The sequence below is a fragment of the Balearica regulorum genome, chromosome 1 (assembly GCF_011004875.1).
Source record: "Balearica regulorum gibbericeps isolate bBalReg1 chromosome 1, bBalReg1.pri, whole genome shotgun sequence".
NCBI lineage: Eukaryota > Metazoa > Chordata > Aves > Gruiformes > Gruidae > Balearica > Balearica regulorum.
The window spans coordinates 74600353-74627872 of NC_046184.1; the positions used below are offsets into that span (position 1 = coordinate 74600353).

Consider the following 27520-nt stretch of genomic DNA (forward strand, 5'->3'; position numbering starts at 1 on the left):
AGACAACTGCACTACATATCTTGCCTGAAAAAGAAGATATGGATCTTCTTAAGGATTGAATGCATCCTCTGGGCAACACACAGGAATAGTCTGAATTGTTCACTGTCAGCCTAGAGGACACAAATTCAATACAGCACAGATAGAAACAAAAACCCAACTTTCTTCCAGCTACACACAGACACACAGGCAAAATCCACAATCTCATTGTCATCTATAATACAAGTGGGTCTATGGGTCTGGTAGAATTTAAATTATGGTACAAAAAGTCTACTTTATGATATTTAGGATGAAACTCCTCTACACTTGGAGGATGTGGATCTGGGCTTGGCCTTCCAGCCAGTTTTTTACCCAGCAAAGAGTGCACCTGTCTAAACCATGAGCTGCCAGCTTAGACTCATGGTCTCAGGTTTTGCAGGGGTTTTGAAGCAAAACAAAAAAAAAAGAGTGTAATCCAAAGCATATGTATTTGGCTGCCAATGTGGCTGTTTTTTTTTAAAAGAACCCCAACCTTTATCAAACAGAACAAATAAAACTGAAAAGTTATAGTGTATAGCATCTAAGCTGCAACTTTGCACACAGATTCAGCCAAGGCTAAGAGCTACGAAGACAAATCGCAGCATTGCATTTGGTGCCTCTGACTCCACCATTGCGTCACTTACGCACAGTTGTCCATCAAAGATCAGAAGGTTTGTAAATCCCTGTTCAAGTCCTGTGGCTTTATACACCTTTTATAGCGATGAACTCTAAGGTCTGGGGTTTTCTTGTAGTTCTCCATATAGAGTTCTTCTCTACTTAGGTTGCTCTGTTGAACTTTTGCTGTATATATATTTTCCACAACAGTTTTTCCCATAGAAACCAGGAATAATAACTTTCAAAAAAGCTATGGAAAATATTTCAAATAATGCTAAGCTTCTACTGCTTGCCCCCTCCAAGTTTAATCACAATAAATATTTAAAAGGGATAGAGAAGTTATTCAAAGACCAAGCTGCATTTTCCATTACATTAAAAAAAATTAAAATAGAAAATTGAGTCTTTGCTACTTCTTCAACATTTTCTTGGTCGCTCCATAATTTTTTTAGAAAAAATCAGCAATATGTAGTTAAAACAAATGCAGCAAACTTTTTTTTTTTTTAATAGGGTTGTAAGCATAAATAAAATTAATCTTGAAGCTGTGTCACTGATCTTTTTATATAATGGCACGGGTTCTGACACAGCACTATGGAGATTCCATCACTGTGACAAATTTAGAAGTAAAAAAAAGACTTGATAGACCATAAGTTATATAATTTACTCTGAACATTCGTTTATATTGCTATATTAGCGTAAAGTCCTGGTATAAATGATATACATAGGTTTAAAATAAGTCAAGTAATTTATCCTCACTCGCTCAGCACAATATCCATGAGAGGTTTTCTCCAAAACAGCTACTTTACCGTCAGCAGTTCAAACAAAATAACCTGCCCGCCTGGGTAAAATGATGGTGATTTTAGCTCTTCACCTAAGAAATGAGAGAGATGAGGAGCCTGCACGCCGCTACCTGAGTTTGGCTAAGGAGTGGTAGCTTGTTACTGTCCAGTGACTTGACTGCTCGTGTTGGTGTGCCATGAAGTAAACATAGAGGGAGACCTATGGACTGGTCTGCAATACGGAAAATGGTGGAGAGAGCCGTTGTCAGCTGAAACCAGAATAGTTTGTTATGTGAACACTGCTCAGAGCACAGATACCCTTCCTTTCCTGTTTAGTGAGTTAAATAAACCAAGGCAATTCAACTGGAGAGCACTCAGCTGGGAGCTATGGGGAATGAATCCGTACCCACAGCACCTGTCGGGTCATTTTCCTCACACTGGTGAGTCATAGAATCATAGAATCATAGAATGGTTTGGGTTGGAAGGGTCCTCGAAGATCATCTCCTCACTGTGTCAGAGCTACACATCGATATTTTAGAATGAACAACTGATATATTGTATGAAATAAGGATAAAACTGAACTTGGGTATTTCCCATACAAGAAATAGGAGGAAGAAACCAAGGTACAGAACCAGAGGAACTGTATCAGGTGTCAGGCTTGTGAAATAGAATCATAGAATGGTTTGGGTTGGAAGGGACCTTAAAGGTCATCTAGTTCCAACCCCCCTGCTGCGGGCAGGGACACCCTCCACTACACCATGTTGCCCAAAGCCCCATCCAACCTGGCCTTGAACACTTCCAGGGATGGGGCCTCCACAACCTCTCTGGGCAACCTGTTCCAGGGCCTCACCACTCTCACAGTAAAGAATTTCTTTCTAATATCTAATCTAAATCGACCCTCCTTCAGCTTAAACCCATTACCCCTTGTCCTGTCACTACACTCCCTGATAAACAGTCCCTCAACCATCTTTCCTGTAGGCCCCTTCAGGTACTGGTAAGCTGCAATTAGATCTCCCCGGAGCCACCTTTTCTCCAGGCTGAACAATCCCAACTCTCTCAGCCTGTCCTCATAGGAGAGGTGCTCCAGCCCTCTGATCAGCTTCATGGCCCTCCTCTGGACTCGCTCCAACAGCTCAATGTCTCTCCTGTACTGGGGCCCCCAGAGCTGGACGCAGTACTCCAGGTGGGGTCTCACAAGAGCGGAGTAGAGGGCCAGGATCGCCTCCATTGACCTGCTGGTCACGCTTCTTTTGATGCAGCCCAGGACACGGTTGGCTTTCTGGGCTGCAAGCGCACACTGCCAGCTCATGTTGAGCTTCTCATCAATCAATACCCCCAAGTCCTTCTCCTCAGGGCTGCTTTCAATCCATTCCTTGCCCAGCCTATAGCTGTGCTTGGGATTGCGCCGACCCACATGCAGGACCTTGCACTTGGCCTTGTTGAACTTCATGCGGTTTGCACAGGCCCACTTCTCCAGCCTGTCAAGGTCCCTCCGGATGGCATCCCTTCCCTCCAGCATGTCGACCCCACCACACAGCTTGGTGTCATCGGCAAACTTGCTGAGAGTACACTCGATCCCATTGTACATGTCGCCGACAAAGATGTTGAACAGTGCTCGTCCCAGTACCGACCCCTGAGGAACACCACTCGTCACAGTTCTCCACTTGGACATTGAGCCGTTGACCACAACTCTTTGAGTGCGACCATCCAGCCAATTCCTTATCCACCGCGCGGTCCATCCATCGAATCCATGTCTCTCCAATTTAGAGACAAGGGTGTTGTGCGGGACAGTGTCAAATGCCTTGCACAAGTCCAGGTAGATGACGTCAGTTGCCCTTCCCTTATCCACCAACGCTGTAACCCCATCATAGAAGGCCACCAAGTTTGTCAGGCACGATTTGCCCTTAGTGAAGCCATGTTGGCTGTCACCAATCACCTCCTTATTTTCCATTTGCTTGAGCATGGTCTCCAGGAAGGTGTGCTCCATAATCTACCGGCCTGTAGTTCCCCGGGTCTTCCTTTTTACCCTTCTTAAAAATGGGGGTTATGTTCCCCCTCCTCCAGTCGGCAGGAACTTCGCCAGACTGCCAGGACTTCTCAAATATGATGGAGAGTGGCCTGGCCACTTCATCCGCCAGTTCCCTCAAGACCCGCGGATGCAACTCCTCAGGTCCCATGGACTTGTGCACCTTCAGGTTCCTCAGATATTCTCAAACCCGATCTTCTCCTACGGTGGCCGGTTCTGCATTCTCCCAGTCCCTGCCTTCTGTGACCTGGGCAGTGTGGCTCAAGCATTTACCAGTGAAGACTGAGGCAACGAAGTCGTTGAGTACCTCAGCCTTCTCCATATCCTGGGTAACCGGGTCACCCATTTCATTCCGGAGGGGACCCACATTTTCCCTCGTCCTCCTTTTATCACTGACATTCCTATAGAAGCTTTTCTTGTTGTCCTTGACATTCCTGGCCACACTAATTCCTATCAGGGCTTTGGCTTTCCTAACCTGATCCCTGGCTGCTTGAACAGTTTCTCTGTATTTCTCCCAGGCTACCTGCCCATGCTTCCACCCTCTGTAGGTTTCGGGTTTTTGTTTGACTTTGCCCAGGAACTCCTTGTTCATCCATGGGGGCCTCTTGGTGTTTTTGCTTGACTTCCTCTTTGTTGGGATGCATCGCTCCTGAGCATGGAGGAGGTGACCCTTGAATATTAGCCAGCTGTCCCGGGCCCCTCTTCCTTCCAGGGCTTTGTCCCATGGTATTCTACCAAGCGGACCCCTGAAGAGGCCAAAGTCTGCTCTCCTGAAGTCCAGGGTAGTGAGCTTGCTGATTTATTAAAACCATTTTCCTCTCCCGCTGTTCCTCCACCATTTAGGTCCCTTTGGGGTTAGCCGGTCAAGCTGATGGAAGCCTACAACAGCATGGAAATCATTGCCAGCTGGGCCGTGGATTTCGCCTGCCTCGGAGCAAGGAGCCAAAACTCAGCGGTTCCGTTAAGATCCGCTCAGAATTTTTTGCTCTCCCTCCAGCCATCAGGCGAAGCAGCTTCTGTCTTTAAGCTGCCCATCCGCCACGGCCACGTACGCCCGCTCCCCATCCCCGGGGACAAGCGGGGGCGCGGCGGGTGGACCTGCCGCCTCCAGGGGGGTGCCCCCGCCGCCCTAAGCCGCCCGCGCCTCCCTCCCGGGCGGCGGGGCCACCTGCCCCAGGAGGGAGCCCCGGCGCGGCGCGGTGAGTGCCCGGCGGGGGAGCGGCGGGGCCGGGGCCCTCGGCGGGCGGGGGTGGGACGGGGCGGGTGGCGCATCCCTCCCCGGCCGTGTCGCCGCGCCGGCCGCCGAGCGTCGCCCCCGAGCAGCTGCCCCCGGCCCGGGGCCGCCCGCCGCGTTGCTGGCGGTGCCGGTGCCCGGTTCGGTTCTGCACCGCCGGCACCGAAGCAGCTCCGGCTTCGGGAGATGTCGGTAACGGAGCGCTTGTCTGCTGGAGGGTGACGTGGGAAAATTGGTGACGTACTGTACGTGGGGATACCTGAGAATCGGCCTGTGGTTTTTTCCATTCACTTACAGGTCCAAACATACACTGAAACATTTTGAATTCCCGTTATTGCTCCCCCCCCCCCCCCGCCAAATTGAAAATCCCAGATATAAAAGATCATTTCAGAGCAGAGCAGAATGTGTTCTGACATTTTAGAGATTTCGTTTTTCTTAATCCTTTTAAAAATGCATTTCAAAACATTTTAGCTGAAGCATTTCATTTAGAAACAGCAAAATGAAACATGCTGGTTGCTTCCACATTCATTTTATCATTTTTACGTTCTTTTTTTCCTTCCTGTTTAAACAACATGGTAGAAATGACAGAGCTGAATGACAGTGAACCATATTTTCATGTTTTGGTAAAGAAAATTGTGACCATAAATACTACTCACTTCTGTCTGAAATTATACATATGTTTAATGTATATACATCTATGTGTATGAAATTACATATTTTCAGAAACATCCCATGACAGTGCTATTTTAGATGATGATTAAATGAGTTAAAGATTTTATTTTCTTTAATGAAACATAGATATATAGCAGAACTGAGAAGCTTTCAATCCATGGTCTTTTTTTTTTCTAAAACATTGAGCTTTAATACATGAAAGGGAAGGAAAAAAAAGAGAAAAAATGTAAATACAAGTAAAACATTTCAAGTGCCATGGAGGACTGTCTCAGTTGCTCAATGTAATGCTGTATTGATGTTTCAAGTCAATGGGAGATAACAAAAGGCGCTAATTTTCTCTAGATCTGAGGTTTCCGCTTTCTTATCCCTACAATCATAAGGTAAGAAACATCACAGAAAAAGGAACAAGCTGGGTTTGCTGAGATTTTGCTGAGTCCTGCCAGTGTCTGGCCTCATCCGTCCGACTACATTCTCAGCTCAGAGTTCACTGTAATCCCTTCCATGGCATGAAAACATCTTTGACCGCAATCCATTGGCAACCATTTACTCTCTAGCAATCTAGCTGCAACCCCTGGGTTCTGCAAGGTCTAAGCAAATTCTGTCCCAAGGGCCTCCAGCTCTGGTACCTAACGACTGAACAGCTGTGCCCAAAACCACCCTGTGCTACCACGTGCCCTGTGATGCACCACCAAGTCCTGGATCTCTGCTATTTGTGGCCTCGAGTTGTAGGACTCAAGTGAAACTGTCGTGATGGCAAACTGAACCTTGGTGTATCTTGGTTTGGTGGCACTGAAGGAAAATGAGCAAACTGACTGCATGTAGGCTCTCTCGGGACTTCTTTCTCGCTAAGTAGAGATATACAATGTATTTTGCAGCCAAAAAATATTATCCCTTGTCAGTAAGGGCTATTGTATTGAAAATGATATTCCTGGTGTGAGCATTCAAGTTATTTTTGAAATTTATTTCAAGTTTTAAAAATCTGTTTCAAAAGAAACAGATCTGTGTGGTCAAAAGTGTGATCAAAAAGTGGGTCTGTATTTTAAGCAGAAATGTCTGGAGGGATCTAGGGTAAAGTAAAATATCTGAGTAGACTTCTCTTTTCTCTTCTGCTCAAGGTGATGGAAGACGTGCAAAATTACGCTGTCAAATTCAAATTATCCAAGATTAATTCAAAAGAATTCCAAAGCCGAGGCTCCCCAAGCCTGCCAAAACTTAGTCTACCTTGTCAAAATCAATTACTTCAGAATAACCATCTGATAATAGTCCGTGCGCTGTAACGCAGCCTCTTGCAATCTTACTACTCCAGTGAGGGAAAAATGAAAATAAAAGCAAGCAGAAGAAATCCCAGGGGACTGTAGCTTCAGGAGGCGAAAAATTGGTGCTTTTTTCTTGCCTGTCTCTTCCCAGTTTCCTGCCCCCTTCAGCGTATTGAGAAAGACAAGAAGAGTTTGTGCACTTTGGAAACTCGATAGGAGGCAGCAGCTGATCTTCCCATCACCAGCCTAAAAATAATCCACTCCAGGGCTTGGAGCGGCTTCACTAAGTGGAGGAAAATCCTGCCATCGGGATGATATTGATCACATAGCACAACCGAGTGACAATTTGGGTTGGTATTTTGGTTTTGTGTTTACAAAGGTAAGCTACAGAGCTTGATCTAACATTCAGCAACCAAACGGGGCATGCGATGACCCTCCCCCATTATCTCCCACTAACCACCTCCTCCTCCTTCCCTTTATATCTGTGGGACAGGGCTGCTCCTTGTTCTTTCCTGGGATTACAACTCCAATCTCTTTTTCCTTTTCCTTTTCCATTCACAGGCATTCTCAGCCTTTACCGTCCCCTCCTGCTGATGTTTTCTTTGCTGCTGTTCACAGGGTTACATTTCTTTTTTTAAACTGTCCTGTCTTGGCATGTGAAGTCGAAGGTTTTACAGCAGGCAGCGTAGCACGCTGATGTTGGAAATCGCATTGTGTTAAGAAGCTTACCAAACCAGAAGAAAAGCAATGTATTACATGTGTGTGAGACCACTGCAGATGTTTGTGTGAAATGCTTTTCAGTGCCAGTAGCCTGTTTAGCACCACTGCTGTTGTGATTTTCTCTGTGTTTGGAGCCTGATCCAAAAACCCTACTAAAGTCAATGAGATTCTTTGCATTGACTTCAGTAACGTTTGGATCGGGCTGCTGGTATATGCCAGTGAGCCATGTGAATGCTGACAAGTAGCAGAGGTAATTCATCACCTTAAGGCCCGAGGTAACTGGCACAGTGCTTAGCAAGGAAGCGGGGTCTGTCTGGAATAGGTGGTCACAGCTTAAATCGGAATAAAAAGGAAAATGCTGTCTTGAACAGGATCATTTTTGATAAAATAGATTTTAAAGGGGCAGCACTTTTTGCCATTACCTTAGCAGAACTCTTTGCAAATAATGCATAGACTATAGATCACATAGGTTGCATTAGGTCCAGTGCTTTTAGGAAGGTGAGAAGAACAAACTAGTAGGTTTATACCTAGAAAGGAAAGAGATTCAGAGCACTAACCTAAAATCGGTGGCAAAATTCAGGGTTAGGCCTTCCAGTGTGCCTATCCAAACCTATAAATTCATAATTTGAACATAGTTAAAATATTCTCTGTGAAATTCAAGAAAGAAAGACAAATTCTTGCTTTTGTAATGACTTAATTATTCAGAAGAACTAACTACTATTGTAAAACTCTGAGTACTTTCTCTATCCTGCATCTGTATGCATACACGTATATATATACACACATGTATATATGCATATATGGGCATATAATGCACATTATATGTAAGAAAAAAAAAAAAAATCTGAACTGAGACCCAAGTATGCTCTGCAAACTGATTTCAATTAGGAAGTGCAGCTATTGTTGTGGTGGGGCTTTTTGTTTGTTTGGGGGGTTTTGTTTTGTTTTTTAATATAGGCAAGAGAACTACTGAAATAAATATTTTTCAAAATATTCTTATTTCCCCCCATACAAGGTCCACCTGAGGACTGTATTTATACTCTTTTCTTTATAGTCATAAGTATCTTGCAGAGCATGCTGAACAGAGTGATAATTCAGGTAAGATGAAACTCTTGAATATGAAGACTTTTAAGTGCACTTTAAAAGACCCTAAGGTAACTAAAATATCTTTAATTAGAATTCTTACAGTTTTGCAGTTGGTGAGAATGTTCTCATAATTTTTATGGAAATTTGAATTATCTGCTATTTTCCCATTGTCTTCTTCACAATTGCTTATGGAAAATATATCTCAGGAACTGGCTTGGTGCCTTGAGAATTCCCATTTATGCTTGTTAAAATGAGATTTGTAAGTGTTTAGGTTCAATGCTACATCATATTAATGTTTACAACTTTGTCCTTTTTTTTGTTCTTCTTCCCAAATCCCTTTTCTTATTCACAGTGAGTATTTATTCCTGAATCTCTTCTGTACTGATTTCTTTTCATTATATTATAACAATGTCAGCACACCTTAACCCAAACCCAGAAAGTCTCAACTTGCCAGTGATGGGGATTTTAGAATGAAAATTTAAATGCTTAAAGGACATACTTTTTTTTTAGCTAGTTCACATCCTCATTAGAGTAAACCATCAGGGAATCAGATTCCCAAATGATGTAAAGGAGAGCTGAAACTTGCCTTCCACTGGCACCGTCATGGGCCCATCCCCCTGATTGTTCTTTCCATTCCCCTCTTCTGTGAAATTTTGCTCGTGGCTTTAGCTTGTAGCTGACTGCTCAGCAAAGTCCATTTTCAAAGGGAGAAAGAAAAAACACCTCTGAAAATTTCTGACCAGTTCTAGAGTTTGTAAAGACTGAAGTTAAAATGAGGAATTTGTCTGTAACTTTGAAGGACAAAGGTCTTCCAGCCTACAAGTGCTAAAATGAAAAATTCCCTGGGGTTTGGCACCCCTGTTAGGGTGCTGAATGTAGCTGGTACCCTCAGATAGCATGTGCTTGTTATCGGAAGATCTTTATCACATCACTGCACTTCCCCTGACTGAAACACTAGGTTAAACCTAGTATGCTTGGCAACATTATTAAAAAGTATAAAATTCTTGCTGTAATAAGAAAAGCAAATCTGTTATAATGTACTCACTTTGGTGTAATCACCCCAGCATAATTTGGTGACCTACTATATTCAACAGAAAGAGAGATTATGTCTAAGAAAGCCATTTTTTGTAATGACTATGAATAACATTGTCTTTTTAAATGAGTATACAAGGATCTCAACAGTTATTCTGGAAGGCTGCTACTACCTGGTGAGAAATAGTGGACAATAACTTCAGATGACCAGAAATTTCAAAACAACTTACTATCCTTTCACCTGTTCTCTCCTGAATATTCACATTTGGGTTATGCATTTTATTGTTTTAACGTGGCAGTCGGACCGCTCCCATTTTTTTGCAGACATTGCTGTTTGTTAGACAAAGCCATCTGCCTGTAAAGAAGCCTTCAGCTCCAAAGTTTCCAACCTGAACTTGTGCTTGGCAATCCATATGAGAAGAGGCCTTTGTGCTTTCCAGTGGCTATCCCTTCCTTTGGGATACTTAGATTTGCTAAGACATTAGCGGACATTTCTCTGCTGTTATGCCCCATGGGTCCTTCAGCTAGTCCTGCATGAGCTAACTTTGGAATTGAAGTATGGCAGCTCCAACAACTTAGCACCAACCCCAAGCTTGCTGTGAGCAGGGCTTCTTATCTTGGGAACAGCACCATGGTGATATACAACCATTAATTCTAAGACTGAAATAATATTTGCATGGCTCTCCACTAGACTGTGTAGCCTACAGTGAAGCAGGCAGCTGCCTAAAGCAGCAGACGGCTGGGGATGGTAAAACCATCTGGCTTTGCTGCTTAATTCATCTATGAACAGTTCCAGGAAGCCCAGCCTTGTGCTCTGGCTGGTGCTACCAAGGAAGGGGTCTGGGCAGGTGTAGAAAGGCAACTGCTGCTAGGGAATGGGATAACCTTCTGAGTTGCAGCAATCACTGCTTTTCTCTCTGCCATCCCTTAACAATGGAAGTCTCTTCAACTCTCCTAGTGTGGCTCTGCAGCCCAGTTTTTCCTCTTCGATCTCTCCCTGCATGCTTACTGTGGCCTAAAATGTCTGTCTCCTCATCTTTGGTAAGGAGAAAATCACCTTTGGCTACACTGTGGGAAACCTTGAATCAACTCTGTATTCTGACTTGCTTAGGGCTAATTCAAAGATCTTCAGCGTGACTGTTTGTTACAAGGTTAGACTGTTGTGGTTGGGAAAAATATAAAAAGTCTTCAGTGTGTTTAATTATGTACTTGCACAATGCTCAGCACTGTATGAAACAAACAGCACTTCCCCACGTGGGCAAGAGACTTCTATTCACCTCTCTATAGATCTAGTTCTGACTGAAGCCCAGCATTGCCTTATGAGAAGAGTTAAAGCCAATGGAAGAATAGTTTAAGTATTATTAAGGGATCCAAATTTGGTCAGCGATCAGTCATAAAATTGTTCCATCTTCCTTTCTAAACCCAGCTGCAGTTTTTGATGAGTTACAATGGTAAGCACACCTGCAATTCTTTGTGTTTTTTCTAAATTTGTTATTATTCCATTTCACATTTTTGTTTCATGAAGTGAAATCTTACGGTTTTACAGAAGAGGATGGAATAGTGCCTTTTCACTCTGCCTTTTGTTGGTTATCTGCAGTCAAGATCTTCCACACTGTCTTCATTTCCAGGCTCAGTTTTCTGAGTGAAAATTTTCAAAACTGGGATTCATTAAAACTCACTATAGCTGAGACCTTTTAAAACTCTTTACATTTTTCAGAATTATTAAGGATCTCTTTAGCCTTAACTCCCAATACTGAAATACTGTTTGAAAATTCAGCTTAGACTCTCAAATTACTCTGAAGCTTTTGAAGGTGCTACTTGCACTGTTTGCAGCCCTAAGAATGTGTTCATCTGTAGGTATGCTGAACTTTGCAAGCATGGGGTCCGAGTGTGGGCAGAAGAAATTTTTCCATTGTATTATCAAATTTTCCTTTGAAGAAGACTGAAGGCTACAGTGTTTCCTTGGATGAGCAATTGCATCTGGAAACCTGTCATGGTCCAACTCCTGTTAATGTTGGTGGAGCTGCACAAGCATTGTTGTAAAACACCCCATACTGTCTAGAGAAATCAAGGACTTGTTCTTCTGCCTTAGGGGCTTTTCTTTCTGTCCTTCTTTGGAAATGAACACATCTTGTTAAACCTTGAGGCCAATGAAAATAAGCTTGGGCAGGCATGCCCTGATGCAGCAGAAAGTAATGGCTATTTTCAGCTTTAAACCAAACGGGAGTCTCACTCGCATTGACTGTAAATGCAAAGCATCCTCCCTTACATGTCAGTAAAATTTCATCCAATATATTTCCTCTATCTGTGAAACTTGAGCGAAGAAGTAGAAACTACATGACATGTTTTATGCCTGGGGTGGTGGGCCCGTGCATCAGTGCATCTCCAGAGCCTCCTATGTATGTAAGTTTTCCAAAAAAACAGAGCAAGGTCCAGTGGTTTGGGTCACATTGGCAAAACTGTGGACGGTATATCGGATTTGCCTTCTGCACCAGAAGTGGATGGGAAGGGAGTGATGGAGTGGTTTCTTGCTCCCTGTGAGGCACACTGGAGATAAAATGATTTCTTAGAGCTCTAATGTACTGCAGTGTATTTTCATACGCCACTCTTGAAGATACAGAGAACTACTAGCAGTCTGTCTGTGTAAACTTCAGAAAGTGTCTGTGAAAGTTGGCATACATCAACAGGTGCAGAACATGAGTCCTCCACCTTCAGTCACAGTTCATTTCTAGCACAGTGGTGATGGACAAATGGGTGGAAGAAAGGAAGGGAGGGAGGAAGGATGGAAGGATCGCTGGACTATTAATGATTCTACAGTTCTTTTCTATTCCCTATCAGTGCCATACTGTACTAGATGTGTGTCCTGAAGTGGGTGCAGCTAAAAAGGGAAGGTGAGCGTCCTATGAGGCCAAATCATAAGCTGCAGTGGGTCAACACAGCATTATGACACTGATCAGAATGTTTTGATAGACTTCAAGCCTGTGAAGGATTAATAAACATGGTCACTGGATGTGCTGATCAATGATAAAGTGTTTTCTGATTTAAAAACATAGGAATTTATTGTCAGTTAACCTATCTCATTTCATGGCAATGAAATCCTTTTTATTTTCTGGTTGGTTTTTTTAACAAACTAACCAACATAGGCTCTTTGATTTTCTCTCTCATTTGAAGATAAGACAATAAATTTCTACGTCTTTTTTTGAAACAAGCCTGTAACAAAAGTATTGTGAATAGGCTACTTATACCCGCTCTTGAAAATCATCAGCAATATGATGGGCATCGTCTCTATACATCAGTATTAACAATGGGACAAGATTCTTTCTTCAGCCCTGCCAACGTGCAAAAGACAGTTGGTTTCACGAGTGTGTTATTGGACATACTCCATCACGAAACTGGGCACAGCACAAATTCTTGTGAAGATGCAGATGTGATTCTTGAAAGATGCATCTTTCTTAAGAGCTTTTAGAGACTATTCTTTGAGGTGTGATATGAAACTTCTACAAACTGACGGTAGGCCCTAGCTAGCAGATAGCACTCTCCATGCAGTTAATAGTCGTTTCTTCCATGGGAATGTCTACTGCCTATATTCTGTTTCCCTTCCAGAAAAATGGAAAAAACCCAACAGTTCCCTTAGCTTCTCTTGGACACGGTTTTAATCCTTTCTCCCAGATTTATTTTTGTCTAGAAGCCAAAAGCTACACTGGAAGTCAATGATTCAGTGCTCATTTGAACCCAGGATCCTCCTGTCTTTCAGTACCAATCCAACCACTAGACCACAATAGCATCTTAGGCTGTCTCAGAAAAGAGTTGTATTTGTGGGAAAGGGAGGAAAATTCCCAGCAGAACTCCCTTGGACTTCTGACCTTTGATAAAAATGAGGAAACAACGCTTCTGATTTTCAAGAGATTATCATTACAATTATGTTTTTCTTAAAGGAGACATGTCAAACTTTTACAAATTAAAAACAAAGACTCTCTCTGTAGTTTTTTGAAAAGTTCCATATTTGTTTTGCTAATAACTCCTCAGTCTATTCAGAAATAATTCATATTAACATAATGTTTCTTTCATGTTACTAGTCATGTGCATGTATGAATATATATTTATGTAAAAATAAAATAATTGAATGATAGTGGTCATATCAATCTATTCATTATAGACAATGGGCCACACTCTCCATTCAATTGTGTTCTGCTGAAGATTGAGTGGGTTGCCCATCAGCTTTTGCACCACAGTAAGTACATGCATGCATTTTTGCAGGATGTGGTCCACCGTATGACTCTGAGTTATGCTTCTGGCAAATCTCAGACCGTAAATTGCTGATATGTTTGGAAAAGGGACTACATTTGTCACATTCTTTTAAATTGAACTCCTTTACAAATTTCACTGATATATTTCAATATGGATTATGCTTTTCAGATCCAGCATAAAGTTAGTTAAAAGCAAAACGGGGGTTTAGCAGAGGTTCAAAGTGCCTCTTTGAACTCTATTCTTTTGAAGATCTGTATGTTTCTTTTTCCTCTAAGGGAGTACTTGAGTAGTTTATGCTTACCTTGTTATGCTTAGCTTCTTTAAACAACTAGGCTCTTAGAACTAATCTGAACTATTTGCAGAAAGAAGGAAAGCTTTTTTCTTCCCATTCAACTAACTTTTTAAAAAACTGTTCATGCATTATTTGCATGTCTGTATTGTTCTGATACTGCAAAACTCATTAATGCTACTGTTGTTGCAGAAAGATGCATTCACCAAAGTATACATATACTTTGCTGAATTCTTTCCATTTTAGCGTGAAAATCTGGGAAAAAAGATGTGAGCGAATGAGTTTATACAACCTATTCTACAGCACTATGTTGCTGCGTATAAGTCTCAGGAAAAGAAACCAGCAAGGAAACATTTTGGTTGCAATCTTGTTTCATCTCCCTATAAAGAAGAATGAATAAATAAACCATACACATGTTGATAAAAAACAGAAGCTGGCCATAACTCTGAGTCATACTATGGCACCCACTCTGCAAGCACGAATGCATGAGCTTATCTTGGTGCTCATAATCTCTTAAGATATCATAGAAGATAACCTCATAAGAAATCATGGAAGCCAGAGAACTGCTTAGATGAAGCTAAGCATGTGCATAAGAACTTGCAGGATCAAACATAAATGCTGATTTACTGCCTATGCAATCTTCAATACAATCTACTTTGATTAAGAGTTTGGCCATTATCTGTAATGACTAGTGTATGTGACCATTGTTCTACAGGACAATGAAGAAATACAACATATCAGTGAATGCAAAGCTACCAAATCACAAATATCAAAGGTTCAGAGCTTGCACTGAGAATGCAGTGCAACGAATCGTATGAGCAGAGATGTTGAACGGAGAATGTTGGCTCATCAAAGAAGCAGTCACACACAGGAGTCAGCTTATGTGCATTTGACTTTTCTTATGAGAAAGAAAATATTTTTTTTCCAAAAGTTTCTTGTTCTTTCTTTATATTCTCATAAAGAACTTGCAGCATAACATTTGTGCATAAAATGAACACTAGAAAACATTGCATAGTGTATTTAATGAATATGTACTAAATAGTACATTTAATATAAACACAGCCTTCATTCTAATGTGCTTATAATTGATGGGGCCCAAAAGCATTTTCAAAATGCAACTAAATTATTCTGTATGGGTTGTTCAGTGTGCTCCATCTGTATCTCTTTATTTTGGTTATTTTGTGTTTAGCTAAAAGGAATGCTAGTAGTCTTGGTAGTCAACCATTGCTTCAACATGTCTCTTTTTTGTAGTAGTCAGACCTTCTGGAAGCGATGAGGCTCGCATTTTGTGGTAATGACAATGCTTCAGCCTACAACATCAGTGCTGGTGTCCTAAGGAATGTCTGCTTTGTGGATGCCCTCAACTTGGTTCCCCATGTCTTCTTGCTATTTATCACCTTCCCAATTTTGTTCATTGGTGAGTTATTCCACAAACACTTGGGCATGTATTTACACTCAGTCATGTTTATATGTGCTTGGAGGCCTGTGGTGCAAACCGTTGGATGCTTTCTATTTATTCATTTTAAAAAAGAAGAGACAGAATGGCTTGACCTAGAGGACCCGAAGCCAACCCACTTGAAATGCTGCGAATTTTCGATATAAATCTGAGCTAAGCAGCATGAAAAGATGGATGAGAACCAGAGAAATCAGATCCAAATGCTTTGAAACTTCTCTCTGGAGAAGTTTTCTTCAGATATGAAATTGGCAACTTGCAACCTTAGCTATTATTAGATATTAGAAGACTTAGGACAGTGGGTCTGAATTTCCTTCAAGTTATGTGAAGTTCAGAGAATATCCAAACTGAGCAACTTGGATCTAAGGCTAGGAAAAGTGTAGGAAACTTTTAACACAGAGTAAATCCTTCGTCTGCAAACTTTTGTAAACAGAAGTAGAGGAAAGGAGATAATCTTTTTCCAGAGGAATGAAAATAAGAAATGATAAATCTCTTGAAGAATTTAGGAGAGTGGGGTGTCTCTAACTTACATATTCTTGTTAAAAAAACCATCTAAACTAGTACTCTAATGATACTTTTTCTCTATAGTTGTCTCTTTATCCCATTTATTTGCAGTGATGAAATAAATACATTGTAATACTTTTTCAGAGCTGTCAAACAGTGACATTCTAACTGATCGTAGGACATAAAGAGATTTGAATAACCATCGAAAAGGCAATAAGTATTAATAAAAATAAATATTCTCCTGACAACTGCACGAGAAATGGCATGTGAATTCATCCATGCTACCTTCCTGGTGTTGTGTATACACATAGTAATAAATTTCTTCCACGAGGAAGATTTGAATTTGGGACTATATTTGAACTAGAGATTTAAGGACTGCCATTATGCAAAAAGACTCTGAAGTGATTGAATAATAGGCTCCAGGAACCTGTGGGCTAAGACGCTCAGGACCTAGCAATCAAAAGTATAACAATATCCAGTGATTGAAAACTAATTATATAATTATGCAAAGGAATAAGAAACAAGTTCTAACAAAACAATAAAGACTCTGAAAAAATCCCGAGAATTATGGAGGCCTCTCTCCAACAGTGCTGGATCTTTATGTCAGTGCTGGATCTTTCTTTGAGATGAGATGCAAGTCATCCTTGAATTACAGGGCTTTCTGCAGAAGTGTTTGATGGAAACTCAGTGCAAGGTCTGGGGGCAGAGATAATCTTTTACAACATTCTGTGTTATGCATCAAGTGGTAGCAGACTGCTTTAATATTTTACAGGTATTAGCCAATCAGTTTTGAAATAGCATTGCAGCCACTGAAAATTCCTTCTATTTTCTAATAATTTTAGGAAAAAAAGGTAATAGTTTAAATTGTATGGTATATATGTAATTTTGTACCTTGATTATCAGGACAAATAGTTGTTGAACAGAGCATTAAAAGCCAATGGGAGTCCACAGTACTGACTGACTCCAAAACCAAAAATTGATGATGAACCGTGTTTGTGTAGAAGTATGGCCAAAGAGGAAAGAAAAATGAAAAGCAGCTTGGAAGAGACAAAGATAGAGCAAGGCAAAAGAAAGCCACATTTCATTAGGAAAATCTCAGGAAACTATAGAAAATGTTTGAGATAGATACAGAGAAGATAGAATATGTTGTTTCTGCAGCACTTTGCATATTAAACAAGGATGAATCAGTGAAATTCTGAGAGTTTCCAAGAATTAATAAACCTGAGCTCTGTTTTATGTGTTTTGGAGTCACCTGATGAGCCTCTAGGCATGATGAGATGCTGCATCCTTATATATCAAAAGCATGTCCTGGATTTTAAACTCAGTTCTGCAGTTACTGAAAGAAACAGGTGCAACGCTCACTACCCTAATTAAACTTCTTTGGTTTTAGTTTTGGTTTCTTTTGTTTGGTTTCTTTACTTCCCCAAAATGTGCTGTTCTTGGGATTCTGTATGGGCTTTGGTAACCCTGTTGGGTAATTCCAGGAGCTGCCTTACAGTAAGAGGGACATGTACAGCCATTTGGGCTGACTGACTCAGGACAGCCCTGTACCAGGGTGGGAAGGGACAGAGGACAAAGCAACATGCGTGACAAGACTTGCCATCATGAGAGGCTAACATCTGGTCAGTCCTCTGCTCCCCCCAGCCCTGTCACATCCATCAGGTCCTTGGTGTCCTACTTCTTGCCAGGTTGCTGGCTTCAGAGAGGATCTTGACTGAAAAGGATAGAATCATAGAATCATAGAATCATAGAATGGTTTGGGTTGGAAGGGACCTCAAAGATCATCTAGTTCCAACCCCCCTGCTGCGGGCAGGGACACCCTCCACTAGACCAGGTTGCCCAAAGCCCCATCCAACCTGGCCTTGAACACTTCCAGGGATGGGGCATCCACAACTTCTCTGGGCAACCTGTTCCAGTGCCTCAGCACCCTCACAGTAAAGAATTTTTATTTGTTTGAATTAAATATATCTCTTTGAGGCCTCATGGGAGGATGCAACTTTTATATCAGTTGGAAACTTCTCCCACTCTTGTCTGTGACTGGGAAAGACATGATGGCACCATCACTTAAGATCTGTCAGTCCCTGTTGTGCAAGGGTGAGACTCTGAGATCTTTCTTTTGGTTTTCTCATCTTTGTTCTTGGCCGGGGACCTCTTCTTTTTGGGAAGTCTGTTGACCTGTTGTCTACAGGATCAGATCTAAATTATGGGGGGCTACATGGCAACTCAGACACTCCTGGGTCATCTTATTAGTAACAACAACCCCCCATAGTCTTGTAAGTTTGTTTGTGTTGATTATATACTATTAAGTGTGACCTGTGGATTAGAGCAAGGAATTGATAACCAGGTCACTCACTGGCTGGCTGTGTGATAACTTTCCTCTTTCATTGGTATTATTTCCCAGGCTGGGGAAGCCAAAGCTCCAAAGTCCAGATTCACCACAATACCTGGCTGCATTTCCCTGGACACAACCTGCGGTGGATCCTGACGTTCACCCTTCTGTTCGTACATGTGTGTGAAATAGCAGAGGGCATAGTTTCTGATACGTAAGTAACAGTGTTTGGTGGATAGCTAATTGCATTCATTAATGTATACTGATGATGTGTGACAGGCTGGCTAGTAAGGTGTAAGAGGTTTTTCCCTAAAAACAATGAACTGTCTGTACTTTAATGGGATGAAGGTGGAACAATTGTTCTTAGCACATTGTTATTCTCCTCTCAAACTACAGTGGTAAGTAAATATTGACAAGTTAAAGAATTCATATGGAAAAAATCTTTTTTGTGTCTAGGAAAGTTATATTTGTCCTCTTAAATAGATTAGCAGAACACCTAGGAATATAACAATGGTGAAAAAAGACAACAAATTCACTAATTTATACCTTATTTATTTTCAGACAAATGAAATCTCGCCATTTGCATCTCTTTCTACCAGCTATAATGGGATTTGTGGCTGCCACTGTATCCATAGTCTATTACCATAATATTGAAACATCTAACTTTCCAAAGTTGCTGTTGGGTAAGTCTAAGTCTGATATTTATGTACTCTTACAAAACCCAGTAGTTCAGCCAAATTCAGCTTGCTTAGATTGAAGAGGATGGTGAAATGCATGAGAATATTAAAAGAGAGAGGAATAATTCTCTGTTCTTCATACTAGTATTATGGTAGGAGTTATTGTACCTTTTATAAGCTACACACTGAAAACTATTTTAAAAAATTATCACAAAAGGAAAAGCATAGTATGCCTATTGTATTTATAGCATAAGCTTTTATGTATTTTTTAACACTGCTTTTTTTTTGAGGCAAAAACTTGTTTTCACTCAAAAAGGCTATTTTAAAAGGCCACTTTTAGTAATAATCTGATCACAAACCATCCTGTGCAGATGGCTGTTGTTTCTCAGCATCCATTGCTGTTGATTGTGAGATTCCCCAGTTTAATGATGAATTCCACCTCTAATTTTTTCCAAAGGTGGGGGGAGAAGGTTTACTTTTATGAAATTAAATGCTACCTGGTATTCATGATATCTGTCTCAGTCAGGAGATGGTCAGAAGAATTTGACTAGACATTGCAGTATAATGTTTCATAGAAGTATACAATCTGAATTACCTATAACTCAACAACCTGAAGTAGCCATTGACGGATACGAACCAGGATGAACGATATAACTAAATTAAATGAACTCTTTTTCAAAATGAGCTTACCTGCAATGCACTCTGCTTTTTCAAAGAGGCGACATGATATTTGTCAAGTTAAGTGACTTTTTCTTCATTTCAATTACAATATTCCCCTTCAGATTATCTTCAATGGACTTTTGTAATTGTGTGAAAACCCACCATTATGGATCTCTTTGAAAGGTGGTGGCCCCGGAAAGAAAATAGTGACCTGGGAAAAGAAAGTGCAATGCAAATCTCTCAAACCCGAGTTCCTGACTTGGGCTGACATGACACTGTGCCAGCCTGCAGGCTGGTGATACAGAGGATCACCATGCTTGCATTGAATTAAGGCCTTTTTTTCTGTTTGAGAAGGCTAATACTTCTGCAGCACTGTTATAGCTAATTTTGTTTTGGGTTTTTTTGTTGTTTTTTTTTTTAATTATGCATGTGGACCTGTTTTACAGCTCTCTTTCTTTACTGGATAATGGCCTTCGTCACCAAAACAATCAAGCTTGTCAGATACTGCCAAGACGGCGTGCCTTTTTCTCAGCTGCGTTTCTGCATCACTGGAATTATGGTCATTCTCTATGGGCTGCTGATGGCTGTGGAGATCAATGTCATTCGAGTTAGGGTATGTGATTTCTTTATCAGGATCTGAGAAGATATCAGTAGTATCTGAGGGATGAAGATGGGTCTTTAGTCCCAGACACTGGCTCGCGTCAAGTTTAGGCCCAAGTTTAGCTTAGCTGTAAATGTCTGGTTAATTCTATAGAAATCAAGGGGACCTGGTATCTCTTTAAAATGTATGTCCTTGATGTGTCCCTGGATGTGGTATGTGTGTGTGCCTGTGTATATGTATACACACAGAGTGCCTACATGTTTGTATAGATAGATACAGATGCGTATTTGTGCATGTAAGGGTATATGTGTGTGTTTATGTGATCTATGCAGTATATGCTGTGTTAATGCAGATAAACTATATATGTAGTGAATGTATAAGTTAGCATACGTTCTTACCCGTGATAATTTAAAATATAATTATATCCCAAGAATTCTTTTTTTTGTTGTTCAGCTAGAGATAGGTGGTACTGGTAGGTTACAGAGCTGTGTCCACATCCCATATTGTTCAATTTCTTGCCAATTATGCTGTTGAAATGAAAATGCTCCTATTTAAATCCAAATTATATTTAAATTCAATGTATAATTACCTTTAAATACAAATTTGACACTGTAGTCATATTATGCATATTTTTTTCTAAACATTGCCGTTAATAAGATAATTAATTCCTGAACACATGCTGTCTATTTTCTCCTCTCCAGAGATATGTATTTTTCATGAACCCTCAGAAAGTAAAGCCACCAGAGGATCTACAGGACCTGGGGGTGAGGTTTCTTCAGCCATTTGTCAATTTGCTCTCAAAGGCGACTTACTGGTGGATGAACACTCTTATTATATCTGCTCACAAGAAACCTGTGGACCTGAAGGCAATTGGAAAGCTTCCAATTGCAATGAGAGCACTGACAAATTACGTTTGTCTCAAAGAAGCGTATGAGGAACAAAAGGTAACCAAAGATATTCATGTCACTCTTTGGCCTTAGAAATTACAGTGTAATTTTTTTTTTTTTTTGGTGCTTCTATAAAACCTTAGTTTTAGGAATTTTTAACTTAGGACTGTTTGTTCCAAGGTGAAGCATGGCTAAGGAAGTTCCAATCCAATGGTTGCTGTTTGATTTTAAGTGAATTTACAGCAAGGGAGAGTTGCCAGATTGAGAGCAACTGGAAACTAAAACCATAACAGACTGATCAGTTGCTAGATTTCATTTTAGAAGTGAAAGCTTTGTTTAAATCTTAGCTACTTATGACAGCATCTTAAATTAGAAGACATTGTGTCCATAGTTTCAGCTGGAAACACTCATCCTCTTTTTTTTTTTTCCAGAAAGAGAAATAGCCAAAACCACACATCAAGAATAGCCAAAACACTGGTGTCTTGTCAATGGTGTTTTAGTCACCAATCCAGAACACAGCACCATACAGGCTGCTATGAAGAAAATTAACTCCATCCCAGCCAGACCCAGTAGAAAAACCATGGCTGGGCAAACTCACTGGGTAGGGCAGGAGTTTCCGGAGAAACTTCTGGATGCATTTAGGCAAAACTGTGGCATTTCATTTGTGCTGAAAGTTGGTGATTTCTGCCAAAAAAAAGAAAATACTTTGTTTTGAAGAAAGGAGAGAAAAGATTCGAGAGCCTGCCTCCCTGATTTGTACATATATTTCAATTCGCAAGCATAAACAGAGAGAATACAGGCATTGAGAGGCCACTTTGGAAAATGTAGCACGTATAAATCCCTTTCCTGCACACACCAGATAAACGTGTTTCCAAGCCGTGCACGGTTGAGAAATGCAATACGAGGGGCAGCCGGGAGAAGCAGCTCTGCTCCCAGCAACTGACGGAGCTGCAGACTCCTTTCTGTGCCCTCTGACACGAAACCATAATCAGGACAATTGTTTCTGTTTTAATAGATTCAGGTTGCTTCTCTTTCCTTTTGTAGTCAATGCTTACAGTACTAGAGACCAAGACCCTTCTGCTTGAAGCAGAAAACTACTGAGTCATTGGGCCTGATCTTTTCATAGCAGAGGAGAAGTGCATCCCTTAGGCCAGCTCCTTAAAGAAGCATTTGGTGCCTAAATCTCACTTAAAGAGACCAAAGAGTCTTAGGCACCTACACACTCCAAGGATCTGAGTCTTTGTGCCATTCTTAATGACAGGCGTGATGACTGGGTGCAAGAATTTGTCTGTAATTCATTTACATCTGCAGATACTGTGTGTGCCTGCACAAATATGCGGTTCAGATGCCAAAAGGCAAGTTAAGTGTGCTGTTGCTCATGTGCATGAGCACAGACATTCAGTGGGTAACTTCCCTCGGCATGCGTCATGTGCATATGAAGACTTGCATAAATGTACCCATGCAGCTACATGCACCCACATTTATAAAGCTGGCTAACATCGGATTTTTTTGTTTCCGTAATTGTTTAAAGTCTTGAGATTACCACAGCCTCTAGCACATTTGTGCTAATATTTGAAACCAGGCTGTAACCCTAAAATAAACTGATACTTCATAGATAAAGTAAACCAAAGGGCTAAAACCAACGCAAAGAGCCAGGCAGTGGAACTCACTGCAGTTCACTCCCACGGAGAAATGTTTTGGTTTGTGCATGGTTGGCCCAGAAAACAGCCACAGAGTTAGGAAAATTCTTCAGGTTGAAGTGTGGTCTGCAATGTGGAAGAGATGATATGTCACTATCTCTGTTGCCAGGGTGTATTTTACGCTAATCTTCTGTAGCTGGTGAGGGGAGCCCCCCAGCATCCTCTGGATTAAGTGGGGTTACCCCCGCCTATGCCTGGAGATAACTGATCTCAGCCGTGCCCCATGGCCCTGCAGAAGGAAGGCTTCTGTTCCTTTCCAAACCCTTCTTATCACGCCTTGATGAAAGATGCTGAACATGACCATGCATACTCTGTATTGTAAAATGCCTTTGAGATAGCTCACGTGATGTTGTCTTGCTAGCCCTTCTGCATGCTGTGAAAACTGAAACCAGGTGAACTTCTCTACCAAACAATAGCACACGGGAAATGAGTCAGGTTAAATTTTGATGGCTCAAATTCACTGTTTTCCAAACCTGTGTCCAAGCATACAGGAATGTAAACTAGAGGGTCTTTTAATGGCTGCTATATTCTGCTAAAATAGCATATTGCTACTTGATTAAACATGAAGTCTGTGAACAGTGGATGGAACCTTTTCTTGTTTTCTTTGATTTCATTGGAGAAGTCCTGAAAGCCATATTCAATTATTTAGATAGAATTCTTCTGACTTTTTTGCCCAATGGCACATGAGATCTAAGCTACCACTTCTCAGTGACAAATCTGAATTCATTATTCTGTTCTGTGCTTTTTTGCATTTTCAAATTTTCATCAAGCAGTTCTTAGTATTATGAATACAGTCACTACTGAAAATTCTTTAGTTATAAGTAATTATTCAAAGCATCAAGTAATTTAATTTTAATATCGCTTTCATGCTACATGGTGTTTTATAGAATTTTAAAGTCAGGTATCAATAATTTTATTATAATATTAAGTAATATAAACCAACACAATACAAGGCTAAATAACTAGTGATTGACATTCTTTTAGACAAAGACAAGAAAAACCTAGACAAGTGCCACAGGTCAGAGCAGTGATCCAGCCTGGTAATTCACACGACAACAAACGCTACCAACCATACCAACAAAAGTAACCCTTGCAAATTTAAACAAGGCACCAAGATGCGTAGTTGCGTAAACTGGTTAAGCTCACATTTGTGTTGCTGCAACTCTTCTCTGCCTTTATTCCCCTCCTTTTCTGTAACTGGATCATTTTTAACATTAAGTCTTAAGATTCTTTTTCTCACCTTCCAAAAGGAAAGTACGGCCTTCCAACCTCCTGTGCCCAGGAGGAGAAGCTCTTGGCTTCGGGTGGCTTCCCAAGCCACAGAGGCTTAAAGGGACTGGAAAACTGCAGAAAATAATCATCATGGTAATCATGCTTTTCTGATGCAGAAAGTCCAGACAGAGCTTTTTATTCAATTCTTATGACCTTGGCCAAACTTTCAATTGTAGATTTACTGAAACATGTCAGTGGTCATCAGAGAACTATAATGAATGGTGATTGACAGATCATCCTTCAGCTCCTAAATAAAGGGTAGGGTTGGCACATACAACATACTATATGCAAGCCCATAACACTGGGCTTCAAGAACCATTCTGGAAAAGAGCAGAAGATTAGAAGAAAAATCCGCTCTTCTTTCCCCCTCCCCATTAGATACTTCAGCTAATTTGAAGTCCTGATTAAAAAAGAAGAAACAACTGTGTTTAGCAATAGAGATTATTAGATAATTTAATTTAATTAGTATTTTTTTCCAATGAAAGGTAAATAGATTTCATGTAATTATGACAATTATGTGAATTGTGGTAGCAGTGAAAATGGCTATTGAAATAGTAAAATCTTATTAAAGAAATTAGGACTTACCATTGCCGTTTACCAAATTTACCATTAATTGAATGCTGAGAATAGTATGTGCAACTTTTTCCAAAAGATGGCAGATGTGTTTTCCTATGAAGTTAGCTTAGCTCCTATCAAGCTGTTAAAGTGCATATCGTTTATTTGAGGAGGATGGCAGTAGCCCTGTAGTGCAGTCTAGCTGAAAGCCCATTAGGCAACAAATTCAGAGCCTTTGGTCTGGGAACCTCACATGAAGCTCTTGTGTTCTTTCCCTCATCAGAAGAAGCAGTTTCAGTCTTACCACTTTCTGAAGTGTAAGCTCTAATTTGTCCCAGTGCTGCTCATTTCTCTGTAGTGAGCTTCTTGGCATTGGGTATGACCAGCCTGGTGTAATCTCTAGAAGCTAGTAAGCGGCTATCTGGCCTCCCATACACTTGTACATTTTTGGCACCGTGCACATATTCTATCTCACTGTTGAAGTGGCATAAAAGGAAAAAACAAGAAAAGAGGCAAAAAAAAAAAAAAAAAAAAAGACTTGAGGCAGCCAGGCAGGGGACAGGCATACTCGCTTTTCTTTGGTTAATTTGCTGGGGCGGGGGGTTGTTATTACTGGGCTATAGTTAAGATGTCTCTGTGAACACTCAAGAGGGCTTGGCTTGGGTCACAACTTGCAGGCATCTGTGCTACTTGAAAAATGACAGATGCTTTTTTAAAGTGTCAAAAGCTGCTGCCTGAAGTGCAAGGAAGCACTCTGCAGACCATGGATCTGTTAAATAAAAATCTTTCTTCTTTAGATTGAAGGACCTCAGAAATACCAGAACTCCTCTGACTAGATACAGCAATATCTGCTGGTTGGTGTTTTTGGGCAAGAGATGTGATAATGCATAGATTCACAGAACTGAAGGCTAGAAAGGACCCTTAGTCGATTTAACCTTTCCTCTCAAAATAGCCTGTTACTTTCACCTTTTTAAGCCTAGTAATTAGTGATTGGCTGAAGTGTGTCTTCCTGGAAGGCATCCAAGAGACACAAAAAATCCAGATAAATTAAACTATATTCTTGCAGATGTCTGTCCATGTTTTTTCCTTCAATCTCTTTCTCACATCAGAAGCCTTTACTGGATCAAGTGGTTTCACAGCTACCGTGAAAGTCAAGATAACCCATATGAGCAAGGGCTTGAAAGATCAGACCTTTTCCTGAGCGCACATGGGACAAGGAGTGATGGCTACGTGCCAGTACAATTAATCTGTGTTTGCATTCCTGTGTTCACAGGTTCAGAAAAGTGTTAGGATTTAGAGGCTGAGGAACCACAGCTACCCAGAGGAGGCAGAATTTGAATTTGCTGTGAAGAACGTCTGAAATCTGTTGATATCTACAGCATTTTTGCTCTCTCATCTACTCCAAAACACCCTTCAGGAACCGTTTAGGCATGCAGACAGGAATGAAATGGAAGTTGCTGTATACAGCCAGGGAGGCTGCTTCTTGGTACATTGATACCTGTTTCTTTGTTTTCCAGAAAAAGGTAGCAGACCAGCCCAATCGGAGTCCCTCCATATGGTTAGCCATGTACAGTGCTTTTGGACGACCAATTCTTCTCAGCAGCACATTCCGTTACTTGGCTGACTTGCTGGGTTTTGCTGGGCCATTGTGCATTTCTGGCATTGTCCAGGGCTTCCAGAATACAACCAATAATACAAATATAACAGAAAAGGTAACCTGGCAACATGGATTTAAAAACTGTGTTTGGTATTAGTTCTAGATTCATATCAGGTATTTAATACATCTGGCTGCATGCTTTTACACATCTATGATCATCATTGTATTATTTCATTGTTTCTTTCAACCAAATTGAGTATTTTTTTGTGAGAGACAGTCAAGTTATAAGCCTGAGCAGTGGAAGTCTTTGATATGAATGCAACACAGGTAGTGCAGGCTTCCCCCAGTTGCCCAGCTGTCTGCCTCTTGGTGGAGTCATCCCTGCAGTTCTGGGGAGAAGGAACAGCTTTTCTGGTCCTCTTCAACCCTGCCTCCTCATTTCAGGCAGGACACTCGCTGGTGGTGCCTCAGTGAGGCATCCAGCAAGGATGAGTCTGGGAATTTTGCTTAATTTCTGTCCATCTGTCCATTTGTAGTTCGTTGACAGGTTTGAGCTCTCTGCAATCTGTTTTCCACTAGGAAGCCAAGAGTTGGAATTGTCACTCGCTGATATTATGCTGCTTGTTTCTGTGATGAAATGCATTGGTGCATGTGAGAAGTTGAAAATCACCCATTTTATTCAATGGCACTCCTGATACTAGGGTTGCACAAAAGATGCTAGTTCACAGGTCATTTCAAGTTTCACCCAGACTGAACTTTCAGAGACCACCTCTAAGCATTGAGGAAGCCTCTGATACAGAACATTTTCTATCATCAGAAAAAGAATTTATTAGTAACTAGTGAAAAGATACAGGTAAAATTAATTTACTAGCTGACAGCAGAGAAGACATGATGAAGAAATTTTCCTACATCTGTCTTCTGATACAGAAACATCTCCATACACTTTATGCAGTGAGTGTTTTGTATTTGAATGAGCAGATAGGTATGTAATGGAATAAGATTTTCCCCTCCAGATAAAGCATTTGACTATCATCACTATCCAAACATCTTCTCCTTGGCTGCTTGCTCCCAACATTCATTTCCTTGACTGAGGGTCTGAATTCAGCCATTGCACCAAAGAAGGAGAGTTTAATTGTGCAGCTTATCAGATAAAACTCTTTATCATCCTTGAACCTCTACGTGTTGGATTTGAGCCACAGAGTTAAAAGGCAAAGTGCATATTTTGCCTCAGAAATGGTTGTTTGGGTTTTTTTTTTGTTGCATGTTGAACAAACAAGGTATTTTAGCTTGAAAATTATCATTTCTGGATCTCAAAT

The 27520-nt window shown here is 40.9% G+C and overlaps 1 protein-coding gene across 21 annotated transcripts in view; it reads left to right on the forward strand.

The window, feature by feature from the left end:
• Nucleotides 1-4564: 4564 nt before the first annotated feature.
• The window catches only part of ABCC9 (ATP binding cassette subfamily C member 9), a 76298-nt gene continuing 53342 nt past the window's right edge, over nucleotides 4565-27520 (forward strand). For 5 of the 21 annotated variants that reach the window (XM_075758692.1, XM_075758644.1, XM_075758707.1 and 2 more), the window contains exons 1-7: nucleotides 6832-6973; nucleotides 15221-15386; nucleotides 18328-18469; nucleotides 18817-18938; nucleotides 20039-20205; nucleotides 20895-21137; nucleotides 26125-26319. In XM_075758692.1, the coding sequence (XP_075614807.1) occupies nucleotides 15242-15386; nucleotides 18328-18469; nucleotides 18817-18938; nucleotides 20039-20205; nucleotides 20895-21137; nucleotides 26125-26319 (1014 nt within the window). In that variant the 5' untranslated portion in view covers nucleotides 6832-6973; nucleotides 15221-15241. Of the gene's footprint in view, nucleotides 4632-6577; nucleotides 6974-8386; nucleotides 8413-13588; nucleotides 13664-15220; nucleotides 15387-18327; nucleotides 18470-18816; nucleotides 18939-20038; nucleotides 20206-20894; nucleotides 21138-26124; nucleotides 26320-27520 lie in introns of those variants that run through there. The other 16 variants (XM_075758717.1, XM_075758763.1, XM_075758790.1 and 13 more) reach the window with 9 other exon arrangements.